This window comes from Calliopsis andreniformis, chromosome 10 (assembly GCF_051401765.1).
Source record: "Calliopsis andreniformis isolate RMS-2024a chromosome 10, iyCalAndr_principal, whole genome shotgun sequence".
NCBI classification, from domain to species: Eukaryota; Metazoa; Arthropoda; class Insecta; order Hymenoptera; family Andrenidae; genus Calliopsis; species Calliopsis andreniformis.
This window is the reverse complement of record NC_135071.1, coordinates 20006565-20020821: the sequence shown is the minus strand read 5'-3', so window position 1 is coordinate 20020821 and position 14257 is coordinate 20006565. Positions and strand designations below refer to the sequence as shown.

The window sequence follows — 14257 nt, the reverse complement described above, 5'->3', positions numbered from 1 at the left end:
CCTGCGACGCTGGATGCACACACGCCAGACCGACTTAATTGTCCTCGGTACTATTGAATTTCGCTTAAGATATCGACACGGGAGCTCTTGTCCACAGTGAGAAGGACATTCGAGGCCCTAGTCCTTTTAATCCTCCCTAGTACTCCTATTCTGATAGCTTTCAGTCATTTGCATAAATTATCAAATAGTAGATTTATTTCTTACCTCTGCATTTTTTTTCGGAATTACGTGATTTTCTGAGAGCACAGGGGTTCGTTTCGTTGTAGAGGGTATATTTTTGAAAGAAACACCTGTTTACTTAGATGTACGACAAAGAGAAGTTTAATTCGAGAGGCATGCAAAGCAGTGGCGGATACAGCGAGGTAATTCTTATGTCGTGTATGAAACGGAATACGGATAGAACGGTTAAACATTGTTCCCCTGGAATTAATATTGCGTGAGAGCAGGACATAAGCGGCGTCTGCGGGCTGGTACCGGTGCTCCACTACTTTTTCTTTATTCAATCTAAACGTCTTACCAAGGACCATGTTATCCAGATAATCGCTCGACCGTTTCTGCATACACCATTAGCTGGAAAAGAGCCCTCATTTCCTAGAAAAAGTGTGGGAAAGTTTATACTAAATATTCTTCGTAAATAGAAAAGTTCACGAAACAGTTTTCGATAATATCAAACTAAAAGAGTTCTAAACTTTTTCTGAACATCCTCTATAAATGGCGAAAAATTCCAGGAAAATCAAAAATAAAGACGCATTCATTGAAATCGCTAATGAGCCAATCAGCCGATCGTTAATAAGTTTTCATTATTTTCCCTTCATATTCGCTGAATTGATAACAATGAATCAACCCCTGTAACACGGTCTACTCTGTTTTAAAATCAGGGAAAACCTCAGTAGCTTCATCAACCTCTAAAAAAATACTAAATAAGAATTAAAATTCACTGTGTTTCCTTCCTTCTTTCGTCTCTGGGCCAAAAAATCGTCCTCATATGAGGGACTACCGTACGAACGCTCCCAGAAGATTTACTCTCAATTGTAATTGCTCAGATTACCATCATTCCCCACCAAGGCACCTCCAAAACGAGGAAAGTCAATTCCACCGCCTACGCATCCATCATCGTCGCGTCAATCTCAGATTACCGCGAAAGAAAGATCCTCTGGAGGACAAGATGAGCACAACCTCCGTGGCGCAGAATTCCAAAAAACTGGCCACTTAGTCGATCCCGAAAAAAACATCGAGGTCCTGAAAGGGCTCAACTCGAGAAAGCAAAGAAGGGAGGATGGATTGTGGGCAGGGGAAGAAGTGAGGGTGAGATGGAGGGTGTGAAACGACGAAAAGATGGATGAAGAAAAAACGACGTGAAAGCGAAGACGGTTGGCCATCCGCCTCATCTGCCGTTGAAAAGGTGAGAATCTTGATTTGAGTGAGCGCTTTAGATCGGCCCCGGCAGGAAAACCCGTAAAAAAGCTCGCAGAACGCCAGGAAATCCTTCGGCCGAGCCATTAACGGTGATTTCACCTTAAGCCATCGAATCCCTCTTCTTCCGTCGGTGTCTTCTAGTGTCAACCTTATTCCAAATCGTCGAGGCGCCTCTATAAGCGCGCTGATAACGAAAAAAATAAAAGTTAGAGGCGAAGTGCAATTATAGACAGGGCTATTACTTTTCGAGGAGAGCTAGTGCAAGGGCTAATCCAAGAGCTGATCCAAGGGCTAGACCAGAGATTCTCTCCCCAGGATCCCTAGGGCCATTCGGACCCGCTGGAGGCCCCGACACGAATAAGATACTCCTCGTGTTCCCCCAAGAGTATTTATACCCTCTTGCCAAAAGAAGGGGACCAATGAGACAAGTCCCTCAATAGTGGAAGTTACGAGATCCATGGAACGAGGAATAATTAAAGAAGAAATTGATATTTCCCACAAAATAATGATTGTAGTTGTATTGTTTCTAATAGGGTTTAAATGATAAACTAATCCTAATTATGAATTATTCCATTTTAAGCATGTACCATATGCGCCACCTGGTCAAGGTAGATGGTACTAAAGTGTTCCTTACCTCGGTCAGATGGCGCACGTGAGTTCTTCTCAAAGATGGCACAGTTGAAATGATCACAGACTATACGTAGAGATGAGTGTTAAGCATCGAAAAGGGCTATACTAGCGCCACTGGTAACAAGGAAGAGAAGCTTGTCATTAATCATGAGTTTCAATAAAACAGCTCAATATAATATTATGCTTTCAAATATTTTGAGTTTATCGCTTTGCGATGATAAATTAAAGTATCAAACCCAGAACTAATTAAGAAGTTCATTTCTCTTTATATTCTCTTTAGTATGGTTTACATGAAACAGAAGCGTAAAAATACACGATACACTTCTAGTATGTTTGTAGTTTATGCTAAGTAGCAGTGACTCGCAGTTAGACTCTACGATTATTTTAACCTAAGTTAAACCAACAGTTCCTAAAGGAAGTCGAGGTTTCTTACTTTATAGACATTTTATGAAATAATTGAGGCAAAATGCCGGGAAGCGTAAAGACAGAGCCGAAGGCAAATAAAGAAGTTAGAAGCGGAAAGGAGGCAGAGAAAAATGAATTGGTAAGTTCTGAGCCACTGTACTACCTGACGTTAAACAATTTGTGAACAAAAGACTTTCCCAAAAAGATAACATAAATGTTCCACGTCCATGGAGTATTTCTATTATATTCTTTAACATCATATTTTAGTCGGAAGAAGATAAACTTTTACAAGAGGAACTAATTCATCTTGTTGAACGTCTCCAAGATTCGAATACCAGTTTACATTATCCTGCATTGGAGTCACTAAGGTCTCATATTCGTGCATCAACTACATCCATGACTAGTGTTCCAAAACCGCTAAAATTCATGAGACCCCAATATGATACTATGAAAGCTATCTACGAAAAAATCACAGATCCAAAAGCTAAGAAATTATGTTCAGATATTATTTCTGTTCTTGCTATGACAATGGGTGAAGGGAGAGAATGTCTGAAATACAGACTTACTGGATCTGCATTAGCCATCGGAGAATGGGGGCACGAGTATGTTAGGCACCTATCTGGAGAATTAGCTGGAGAATGGGATGAGCTTACAGATGATGCAGAAGCTGTTAGCAAACAGTTGATTGCTTTAGTACACCAGATTGTACCTTATAATATGGCTCACAATGCAGAAACCGAAGCCTGTGATTTGCTCATGGAAATTGAAAGGCTAGACTTATTAGAACAATATGTCGATGAAGGTGCATATCAAAGAGTTTGTTTATACCTAACAAGTTGTGTACCTTATGTAGCAGAACCAGAAAACAGTACTCTGCTTCATGCTGCTGCTAAATTGTACAGGAAATTTGGTCAGTACCCTCAAGCAGTGAGGTTGGCCATGCAACTTAATGACTTGCCCCTTATTGAGGATATATTCACCAAATGCACAGACCTGTGAGTGCAATCATTATTAATTAGGTATTTATATTAAATTTATATTAGTAGATTAATAAATTTGTAATCCTTCTTACAGGTCCATACAGAAACAATTAGCATACATGTTGGGAAGACAACAAATTTTCTTAGAATTGCCTGAATCTACTCCAGAGTATGATGACCTGGTGGAAATAATGTCAAATTCCTTATTAAATTACCATTTCCTCAATTTGGCGCGTGAGTTGGATATAATGGAGCCAAAAACGCCCGAAGATGTGTATAAATCACATTTAGAGAACTCTAGACCTTCTTTCGGCAGTGGTCAAGTAGATTCTGCCAGACAAAATCTTGCAGCGAGCTTCGTTAATGGTTTCGTGAATGCAGCTTTTGGTCAGGACAAATTATTAATCGAGAATGGAAATAAATGGTTGTACAAAAATAAAGAACACGGCATGTTAAGCGCAACAGCAGCCCTTGGTTTAGTGTTGTTGTGGGATGTCGATGGTGGTTTATCGCCAATAGATAAATATCTTTATTCCTCAGAGGATTACATCAAATCTGGTGCACTATTAGCTTGTGGTCTTGTTAATTGCCGCGTACGAATCGAATGCGATCCTGCTCTAGCTCTTCTTTCCGATTATGTTCTACACAGTAGCAATACTATGCGCATCGGAGCAATCGTTGGTCTTGGCTTGGCGTATGCAGGTTCAAATCGGGAATCTGTTTTGAGTCTTTTAATCCCCGTGCTTAGTGACCCGAAATCCAATTGGGAAGTAATAGGTGTAACAGGTCTTGCACTAGGAATGATTGCAGTTGGTTCTTGCAATGCTCACGTCACAACTACGATCATGCATATTCTTATGGAGAAATCGGAGAGCGATCTCAAAGACACATATGCGCGATTCCTGCCTCTGGGTCTTGGTTTATGTTTCCTGGGGAAACAGGAAGCAGCTGAGGCTATAATAGCAGCTTTGGAGATAGTACCTGAACCTTTCAAATCAATGTCTACTACGCTGGTAGAGGTATGTGCCTATGCTGGCACTGGAAACGTTCTGAAGATTCAACGTCTGCTCCATATCTGTTCGGAGCACTATGAACCATCTAATGAAAAGGAAGATAAAAGTGACCGCAAGGATAAAGATAAGAAGGAGGAGAAAAAAGAAGAAAAAGAGAAAGATCTTAGTTCCAGGCAAGCAATCGCTGTGCTGGGTATTGCATTAATAGCGATGGGAGAAGAGATCGGTGCTGAAATGGCGTACAGAACGTTTGGTCATTTGTTACGTTACTGTGAACCTGTGATACGGCGATCAGTCCCCCTGGCTCTTGGACTTATATCTGTTTCTAATCCAAAATTAAATATACTCGATACATTGTCTAAATTCTCCCACGATAGTGACCCTGAGGTCGCTCTAAATGCAATTTTCGCGATGGGTCTGGTCGGAGCAGGAACCAACAACGCTCGGCTGGCTGCTATGTTAAGGCAACTCGCTCAGTTTCATGCAAAAGATCCAAATAATTTGTTCATGGTTCGCATTGCACAAGGTTTGACGCATCTTGGCAAAGGAACATTGACATTATCTCCCTATCACAGTGATAGACAAGTATTAAGTCCTGTAGCCCTGGCTGGTCTCTTGGCTACCCTCATTGGTTTCCTCGATGTGAAAAATAGTAAGTATATTATGGGATTTTTTCAGGCACATCAGTTACTCGAAACTAATATCATTTTTGCTTTCAGTCATTCTTGGCCGATCACATTACTTGTTATACACGTTAGCAGTTGCTATGCAACCTAGGATGTTAGTGACATTCGACGAAAAATTGAATCCTCTCGCTGTGCCTGTAAGAGTGGGTCTAGCTGTAGATGTTGTAGGCCAAGCAGGAAAACCAAAAACTATCACTGGCTTCCAAACACACACAACACCTGTTCTGTTGGCTTACGGTGAACGAGCAGAACTTGCAACAGAAGAATATATTCCCTTAACACCAATCATGGAAGGTTTTGTAATTTTAAGAAAAAATCCAGACTTTGTACCTTAATTACAAGACTAATTATTAAATGGAAAAACGTATTTCATATTATATCGATTCTAATATAAAAAATTAAACGAAGATTGTTGTGTGTATGCAGATCATTCTCTGACATATATCATTTATACATTAAACAGTAGACTTCGAATACCACGGAAACTTATTTTCTACAGGAATCGCCGAAACAATTAAAAACAGAATAAATCAGTTTTGATAATTTTTGTATTTTATTTACTATAATAAAATTATAATTTTAACAGCAGTTATATCTTAGTGATTGAAATACTGATAAAAATGTTCAGAAAGTAATTATTTTATATTTATAAATTAAGTATCTTCGTTTATAAGAAACCTGCACTTCGTTTGTAACAGATACCAAGATATTGGCAAGATACAATTACATGTAGTCAATCTAGCACGCGTATACATATAATGTAAACCCAAGACAGTGAATCTTGGTACATGTTTTTCGTAAATGCATTACAAAAGTTAGTGTAAACCTTTTTCAAAATGTATCTCAATGTATAAAAATGTAAATAACTTCATTATTAATCATTATAAATTGATCATGATTTTGTATCGATCAATAAAGTCTTTAATAAAAGTCTTAAAACAAAGTAAATCACGTACTATACAAATAATTCATTTGTGGTAGACTATTTGACTCTTAAAAATTCTGTAAATATAAAAATATATCTATTCGTACGTTTTATATCAATTCGATATTATATAGTATATTGTGCTGAGTATTTAAGATCATAAAAGAACAATTTTGATAATGCAGGATGATAAAATGCAAGGTTTGTTTCTAGTTGATAGGAAAAGTATATGATTGCCACATGTTATTCGAATACTCGAGTACTCGATGTATAATTAATGAGAACAATGTTAGCTCTAAACGTAATGTCTAAGAAATGAAATAATATCGAGATATCAATTATGGCCACTTAATCAAGTTTTCATCTAGATTTTCTATTCTTAATATTAATTGAATGCTCATGAACTATATATACATAATTGCGCGTCATGAATACTTATAACGATAAGTTTAATTTCATCGTTTAATTAGGCAAGATATCAATTAGTAAAAAAATCATCGTTCATTCCAGTTATTTAAAATATAACTTAAACGATTACAATAATACCAACAGATGTACGTATCTACGTACTACTAGACATTTTAGAAAACTAAGTACTTTATAAACAACGTTATAAAAGTAATAAACTCTTCTAAAAATTAAAAAAATATTTTACACGTGCTCCATAATGGAAACTGCTACAAAATTTTCGCTTTTTCTGTGTTTCTGCTTTCCTTTTATAAGGAATGAAACTTGGATCAAATTTCTCTTATTGCGTCTTACTTTCGTTAGCAATAATTTGCTTCCATGTTACAATGAACTGTAACAGGTGCTAGAACATGATGTGGAGATCCTAAATGAGTTGTTGGGGAGGGAAGACAACTTGATCGCCTTCTTAAATCAGGCTCCGTATTACTACCGACTACTAACAATGGCTCAGCGAATGTTTGCTGCTCAGAATCATCGTGAGGAGTCATCGTACTGTATCCGTGATCGCTGTCACCACTAGGTGGCTTTCTGTAGTTCGTAGAAACTCTGTATGGCGATATAGGAGCTATACCATCCCTCATTAGAGAATCTAAATTATTTTTTGTTTGATCCAACTCCATAGGTTCCACATCCCCCTCCAAATGAGTCATACGTAACATGTCTGGTGAAGTATGAACATGTAAGCACTGATGTTCTAAACCTGATTGCACGGAACGTAGTCTATAACAAAATAGTATAACTCCTAGTATCAATAGAAATGCCAGTATTCCACCAGCTACTGGACCAACTGATGGCCACTCTCGCACTGTAAATTCTTCAGTCGATTGGGAATCTACAAAAGGTAAAGTATTGTATGTATAGGCAGACAAGAAGATACTAAAAAAGATTAACGATTAAAAAACATTCATATTTACTGTATGTTCCATCGCTGAGGGGCATAGAAGATCCTAAGAGACCTCTAAAACATCGAGACATATCGCTACAAAACGGAGCATGTAAAGGCGTTTCTCCGTCATTATCTACATGGCACCACTGACAACCCACAATTCCTAGGCACTCATTTTCTGTTTTAAATGCTTTGCAATCAATGGACGGACATGTTTTCAAGTTAGCAGACTGTGTACAAGATATCTGCGAATTCCCTCCTTGTTCATACGGTACTGGACAAGGTTCTAAATCATGCATATCGTGTATATTGTACTCTGCACAGTTTGAGAAGTATAAGGCGCACTCGCACGGGCATTCACATTCAGTTTGCTCCATTCTTTTGCAATTTAAGCACGAATGATCCAGCTGTAATATAAAGTATAATATTAATATTTTTCTTCATTTTTTAAGGGAGCAAAAATATCGTTAGAGTATAATTGTGTTGTTACTTACTGTGCTACATGGACAAAAAGCTCTCAATAAATTACAAGTCACGTTAACAACACCTAAAAATACATTAGTTCCTGGTACTGCTGCTACTTGGTATTTAACACAATGTTCACCATGAACAATATTTGTAAGAACTTCATCTAAAGATATATTAAACTGATAATATCTTTGCACAGTACCATCTAAGTAATTTGCACAGGCTTTTTTCTTTACAAAAAGTTCATGGTTTAATATATCGTTTGCAACTAGTAACTCTTTATGAGTCAAGTGTTGTTGCTCAATTTTACCAGTTGGTTCTAAGAAAGTTGGATGGGATACTAAATATCCTTTGTCATCCATCAAAAAGCACTTTACTGTAGAATTATTACAAAATGGAAACATTTCTTTCAAAAGTCTTGATATAAAACCTATAGGTACATCCATAGACAGAATTGCTACAGTATCATCATGTGTATTTGACTTAGAATTTCGATGAACTGTGTGACTCAAAGTAACAACATATCCTGAACCACCAGCACCGATGTATGGAGGTGTGAAAATTAATTTCCCAGAATGTTCCAGTGCTTTCCCATACCACATCCTTCTCTTAGGATCAAAACCAGAATCAAACATTATTCCTGGATATATTTCTAAAACTCCACTGACAGTACCAACAATATATCTTCTTATTATAAATTTATTTAAAGCACTTTCTATGTGTCTACTTTTAAAGTATCCCAAAATTTGAGCCAGCATGGCTACATCTGACTTTACAGATTGATGTAGGCCAGGATTGGCAAGAAGACCTGTTAAGTCTTTTAAGTATGCCATATAACTTTGCATAGTTACAGTAGATCCAGTTTCCACTAGCTTCAATTGTTCTAGTGGTGATTGGAAACACCATGGAGAGAGATAAACTACTCCAGTTGACAAAGTTGAAAGTTTATTATTGTAAGTGCACAAAATACCTTCTGGCATATCATGCATTAAAAGATCAAGACGATGATGTAAAATATTTGTTGTTAATGTTGGCACAAACTTTGCAACTGGCAATGTACTTCCATTTGTTGCTGATACTAAACATACTATTAAATCTTTGTACACCAAGTGTTTCCATCTATACCATTTCTGTTCCCCCAGCCTGGTTTTTACATTAATGATACCTTCTTCTTGTTCAGTCATCATTGCTACTGTTTCTGAACTAATATTTTCTATGTGTTGTAAGTTAACTTTGAGAGGCTGATCTATCATTGTTTCTACTCTTGGAAATTGCTTGTGAATCCAAACTATACCTTTACTATCAAACAGTACAGGATATACATGTGATCCAAAATTGAAATATGTTAAATCATCAACAAAGTTTCTTAAATGAACATCTAAAAATAACAGTGCTGTATCACTAATGTGTCCAATTGACAAAGTCATTGTTTTACTATATAAATCAAAGTATGGATCAGACAAATAATAATCTTTCTTATGGTCCTCAGAGCATTTCAGATCAGCAAATAATTTTGATATTTCATATCCTAATATGTTTTGTGTTGGACGAACTATAATACTATCATTGTGCTCTTTAATATTCATATGTGGTCCTTGATCAGATAGAATTAATATGGTTTTCAAGTAACCATTCACTTTTCCTTTAGAAATCATGTTATTTATTTCTTTTATATGCAATGTCATTTTAAGCGTATTAGTCAAATGTATAAACACTATTTCACCCTTCACATTCTTCAGTAATTTACCAAAATCAAATGCAATAGTCTCATTTGTTTCTGTTCTAGTTAAGCTATGAACATAACGTGTCAACTGAAACTTATTCACATCTGTAGCTCTTAATAAACCATCTTTACAATGGATAGAAGCATTGTTAGCCAGACCAACAATATTAACAAAATCTGTCTGAGACAATACATCAATTATTGTTTCTGCAGTTATCTGAGCCAAAGTAATATCTCCTTCAGACATAAATGTACCATGCTCAAGTAGCAAAAGTACATTCTTTTTTGGGCAATACTGAGACAATAAAAGAGGCCCAATATTGTGACCTAAACTAGGTGGACCACACACAGTAGCAGGATACATAAAGGGTAGTAGATGTAAATTTTTCCATTCCTCATTCCTCTGATTAAGTGCTAATGTTTGTATAATCTGAGAACAAAATTCTGACAGTTTACTCGATATTACATCGAATCCATTCACAGAATTGGTATAAATAAATTGGTCTCTGTTCTTCTCAAGAATTGGCAGTATAATATTGTAACTTTGCTTAAGAAGGTCTGCATAGGATGATAATTTGTTGTTCAATTTATCAACCAACAAAGTCAGTCTCATGTTTAAACTGCTCGTTTCGTTCACGAACTCCATCGCGTCGAGCATCTCCTGGAAGGACGCTAAACCGAGTTCTGCATCTGTGATGGACCGAAACTCATTTGACAGCCGAACCACGATGTCTCGCAAACAGGTCCCATTCAGCGGTTCAGCATTCACTTGTTTCCGAAGGGTTTTACCAAATTGACACTGCACGTCAATGTTCGAATCTTCGCTGGCTAAACTGTGCAAGTTCACGAGCACAGTCACGACAAATCCAAAATACAGAATCCTCTTGACAACCATTCTGTTTTCTGTCACTTTACGTCTCTTGCGTCTCGTAACCTTAAAAATTCGTTATGGTACTGCACCGATGCAACAACCACCACAAAACAAGGTCGACGAGTGTAAAGCCGAGCAATAATAGGGCAATGTAACCCTGCTACTTTCTAACTGAAATACGATCGATGTGTCCTTCTTATTACTGTATAATATATCCTGAGGTATTAGAAGTTTACAAACCTCTCTTTTTTGTATCAGTATTCCCAGCAATTTTTTTCCAAATTCTTCATGTCGACTAGTTGAAACCGATATGGAAACCAGAATACATAATCGCGATTATAATTGAGAAATAATAGAAAGTTTCGCACACATTTCCATTGAAAGAAGTGTAAATAATGTTTCCCTCCATTGACCATAATCGTACCTACACATTTCGATTTTTATTTTTTTGGCGCAAAAAAAGACAAGTATACGCAGAATTTCTAGCCGAAGACTGTCCGAATATTTATTAAAATGAAACAGTTTTAAAGAAAAATGCTAACTAAATTAACGCCAACTCTAATTGCTACAGGTACTGACAGATATGAAATACCTTCGTAAAATCAAATCTCTTGTTTTGCTGATTTGAATATTCAAATAGTGCATACGTAAGGCGGGAATATTTAAATGAGGCTGAAGATTTCCATTGAGAACTTGCGAGAATCGACTTATGTGCGTGGCCCTCTTGTGACAAATCCACTAACTATTTTTGACACCCTATACAGTTTGATGCAAGCAAGAATCGTAAACGAATTTTCAATTATTCTTTGACGTGGTTATGCGACTTGTACTTTTTATTGGGGAATTATTCCAATAATCAAAGTGAAAATGCGTAGAAGCATACCGAGAGAGAATAACTAATACATTTCTTCTCGTAATAGTGATGAGGAGACACAAAGTTTATGAGATTCTTTATTATGATAGTGTGATGAGGTAAAAATAGTTTTACTGCACATTTCTTATTCAGACGATTTTCTGCCGATGTATAAATTCTACTTGTTTTGTTCCTATGTAATAGAAATTTATGAAAACATTTATAATTATTAGTATTTTGTACATCAGTATGTATCAATATACTTATATCCTATATATTTCAATGTATCATTTAATATTATTTTTTTTAAATAGGTTGTAGCAGAGGGATGACAATTAAATGACTGCTTCCTTGTACATAATGAGGGATAAGTACAGTGGACATGGATATAATTAATATAGAGGATATAGATACTGGTGTTCGTCCATCTAAAAACTCTACATCAATACATTGCAACTGTATAAATTCTAATTCAATATGCTACATTGTTGTAACAGTTGCAACTCTGGCCCTTTTAGGAGCAATCGTTTTTATATGCAGAGACTATATTAAAGTGTTACTCTATTGGATTGAACATCAGAATATATGGATTGTTGCTATAATATTTATTGCTCTCTTTACAGTGGTCTCATTTCCCATTGTAATTGGCTATTTATTCCTCATTATTGCTAGTGGATACCTCTTTGGTATTTTGAGAGGTATTATGATGGTAGTACTATCTGCCAATCTAGGAATAGCCATAGCCCATGTTACCCTTAGTGCATTATCATCAAAATTGCCTATTGGAGCACTTTTACACAATGATACTGCAAGAGCTATACTCAGAGTTATTTCTGGACCACAAGCTTTCAAGGTTGTTCTGTTTGCAAGATTAACTCCTATCCCTTTTGGTCTGCAAAACACTATTTTTGCAGTATGTACATCTCTTAAATTAAATTACATGTAAAACTACATGATAAAAACAATAATGTTTATAAATATTTAGGTGAGCAACATGGGTGGTATTCAATATCATTTGGCTAGTGCATTAGGCTTATTACCTGCTCAAATCATTAATATTTATTTGGGTAGTAGTTTACGATCTATGCAAGATGTTCTTGAAGATAGATCAACAGCAGCAACTGGTTATGTTGTATTCTGTTTTCAGGTAAATGCAATATAATTTTTGTCTAGCCTCCAATTTTCTTAATAAAGGCAATAAAAAGTACTGTTTCTATTTTCAGATTTTAATAGGTATATCACTGATGGTATACGTTGTACAGAAAGCAAGAAGAGAACTTCAATTAGCATTATTGGAAGCTGATCTTGCTTCAATAGCTGACTCCTCCCATTACCTTCTTGACACACTACCAGATACTAAAGTAGTTTTAACAAATTTGATTGCCTAAGACTTACTGAAAGTTTTACTTCTTCAATGAGTACCTGCATGATTCATACCTAGCAACATCATTCACATTGTTCATGGCTAGCCAAAGAAACAAGGTGTGGTATATGTTTAATATTAAATTTACATATTGATACTTTATCATTCTTATTTAGATAACAATTATTTTGTTCAATCAGTGTTCCAACTAATTTCATCAAATTATGCAATTTAGTATTTCAATTTAGTATCATTTATTCATTAAGTAAATAACTACACAGTCATTTCCTCCATGTATGTATAATGTTACTGTAAAAGAACTGAATATTTTGTGATACAAACAATAAGTAGAAAATAACTAATTAAATATGACATTCAGAAATCACAAAACAAGAACAGATAGCATTTCGCATTTACACATACTTTCTGCAACTAATTTAAATATTTACAATTACTAGTTTACATGTTTTGTGCCAAATCTACTTTGCAAATATTAAAACTTTTAGAAAATTGTTTTAGTTCAATTGAAACAATTTTGCTGCATTTATTACAACAAATTGTTTAGGTTTCTATTTTTTTTTGCCTATCCATTATATTACGTATTTATAAACACGTCTTCCAACAACTTAAGTAGCTAAAAAAATCGGCAAAAAGAAATTGCAAATTACATTAAATATCGAGGTTGCTAAATGTTACAAACGGAATCGATTATTTGTCTTCAAATAATAAAAAATAATCTATGCATAATGTAAACTGAACTTTTGGACTCAAAACAAAGCATGTAGGATTTGAAAGAAGAGAAATTGAATCATTGCTCTGCTATATATACATATAAATGATGATAGATAACATGTTAGCTTACATATTTAAGATGTAGCATGTAAAAAAATATTTATGTTTGTGAAACATATACAAACTCTAATTGCATTTGTGTGAACATAAGTAATCTCAATATGCATTTGATTGGAAAGACTGACACTACAATAGTTGATATCATTAAACAATTTCTACATTATGTGTATCAATGTATGTAGTATTATTCAGATAACAATGCTTGTTCTTATATTATTTTATTCTTTTTATTTAATTTGTGATTTCAAAAATGCCGAAGATCATATTCTAAAGATACTAGAAGATAGAAGAATTCTGTTCCATAAATTAGGATTAAAGAATTAGAAAATTATAAAAAACTTCAATAAGATACGTATTTGACTATTTGAAAAATTAAATATATGATAATTGTATTTGAAAACCTAGGCACTTGTAACAAAAAGATACATATTTACATCTAATTATTCATTTTCATTATCTACCAATATTGTGACCAATTAGTTCCTGTACAAAATGTTACAGTTACACAGTATGCATGCTAATTAAAGTGTCGATAACAATAACAAAAAAAAAACTGCATTGTATAAAATGTAATATAAATTATGTAAAACATACATAACTAATTGTACCAAATAAACAAATAATTCTTCAGTTACATCGAAATTTGTAGTAATTAAGATAAATGATTTGGGTGCAGCAAATCAAAGTTGAATATTCAATAAATTTAACAAATATAATT

General features: G+C 35.1%; 3 protein-coding genes across 3 annotated transcripts; 2 read left to right on the top strand and 1 right to left on the bottom strand.

Moving 5' to 3' along the window:
* The first annotated feature begins 2415 nt into the window (after positions 1 to 2415).
* Positions 2416 to 5718, top strand: Rpn1 (regulatory particle non-ATPase 1). Its single transcript, XM_076386288.1, has 4 exons — positions 2416 to 2590; positions 2719 to 3446; positions 3526 to 5096; positions 5164 to 5718. The coding sequence occupies exons 1-4, from the start codon at positions 2513 to 2515 to the stop codon at positions 5463 to 5465; spliced, it is 2679 nt and encodes an 892-aa protein (XP_076242403.1). The 5' UTR covers positions 2416 to 2512; the 3' UTR covers positions 5466 to 5718.
* Positions 5719 to 6036: 318 nt separating this feature from the next.
* On the bottom strand, positions 6037 to 10495 carry LOC143184260 (VWFA and cache domain-containing protein 1). The gene is made up of 3 exons (XM_076386287.1): positions 7904 to 10495; positions 7438 to 7816; positions 6037 to 7355 (listed from the first exon to the last, which is right to left on the bottom strand). Exons 1-3 carry the CDS (start codon positions 10493 to 10495, stop codon positions 6823 to 6825), a joined length of 3504 nt encoding a protein of 1167 aa, XP_076242402.1. The 3' UTR covers positions 6037 to 6822.
* Positions 10496 to 11199: 704 nt separating this feature from the next.
* Positions 11200 to 14249, top strand: LOC143184374 (transmembrane protein 64). Its single transcript, XM_076386565.1, has 4 exons — positions 11200 to 11443; positions 11639 to 12237; positions 12310 to 12471; positions 12548 to 14249. The coding sequence occupies exons 2-4, from the start codon at positions 11707 to 11709 to the stop codon at positions 12710 to 12712; spliced, it is 858 nt and encodes a 285-aa protein (XP_076242680.1). The 5' UTR covers positions 11200 to 11443; positions 11639 to 11706; the 3' UTR covers positions 12713 to 14249.
* The last annotated feature ends 8 nt before the right edge of the window (positions 14250 to 14257 follow it).

Bases quoted from the DNA above. Each gene is read 5' to 3' on its own strand.
- Rpn1 (XM_076386288.1), top strand. From the start codon at position 2,513: ATGCCGGGAAGCGTAAAGACAGAGCCGAAGGCAAATAAAGAAGTTAGA. The intron at 2,591-2,718 runs GTAAGTTCTGAG...ATCATATTTTAG, and splicing joins AGGCAGAGAAAAATGAATTG to TCGGAAGAAGATAAACTTTT. The intron at 3,447-3,525 runs GTGAGTGCAATC...TCCTTCTTACAG, and splicing joins TTCACCAAATGCACAGACCT to GTCCATACAGAAACAATTAG.
- LOC143184260 (XM_076386287.1), bottom strand. From the start codon at position 10,495: ATGGTTGTCAAGAGGATTCTGTATTTTGGATTTGTCGTGACTGTGCTC. The intron at 7,817-7,903 runs GTAAGTAACAAC...TTTATATTACAG, and splicing joins CTTTTTGTCCATGTAGCACA to CTGGATCATTCGTGCTTAAA. The intron at 7,356-7,437 runs GTAAATATGAAT...TACCTTTTGTAG, and splicing joins CCTCAGCGATGGAACATACA to ATTCCCAATCGACTGAAGAA.
- LOC143184374 (XM_076386565.1), top strand. From the start codon at position 11,707: ATGGATATAATTAATATAGAGGATATAGATACTGGTGTTCGTCCATCT. The intron at 12,238-12,309 runs GTATGTACATCT...ATAAATATTTAG, and splicing joins TGCAAAACACTATTTTTGCA to GTGAGCAACATGGGTGGTAT. The intron at 12,472-12,547 runs GTAAATGCAATA...TTCTATTTTCAG, and splicing joins ATGTTGTATTCTGTTTTCAG to ATTTTAATAGGTATATCACT.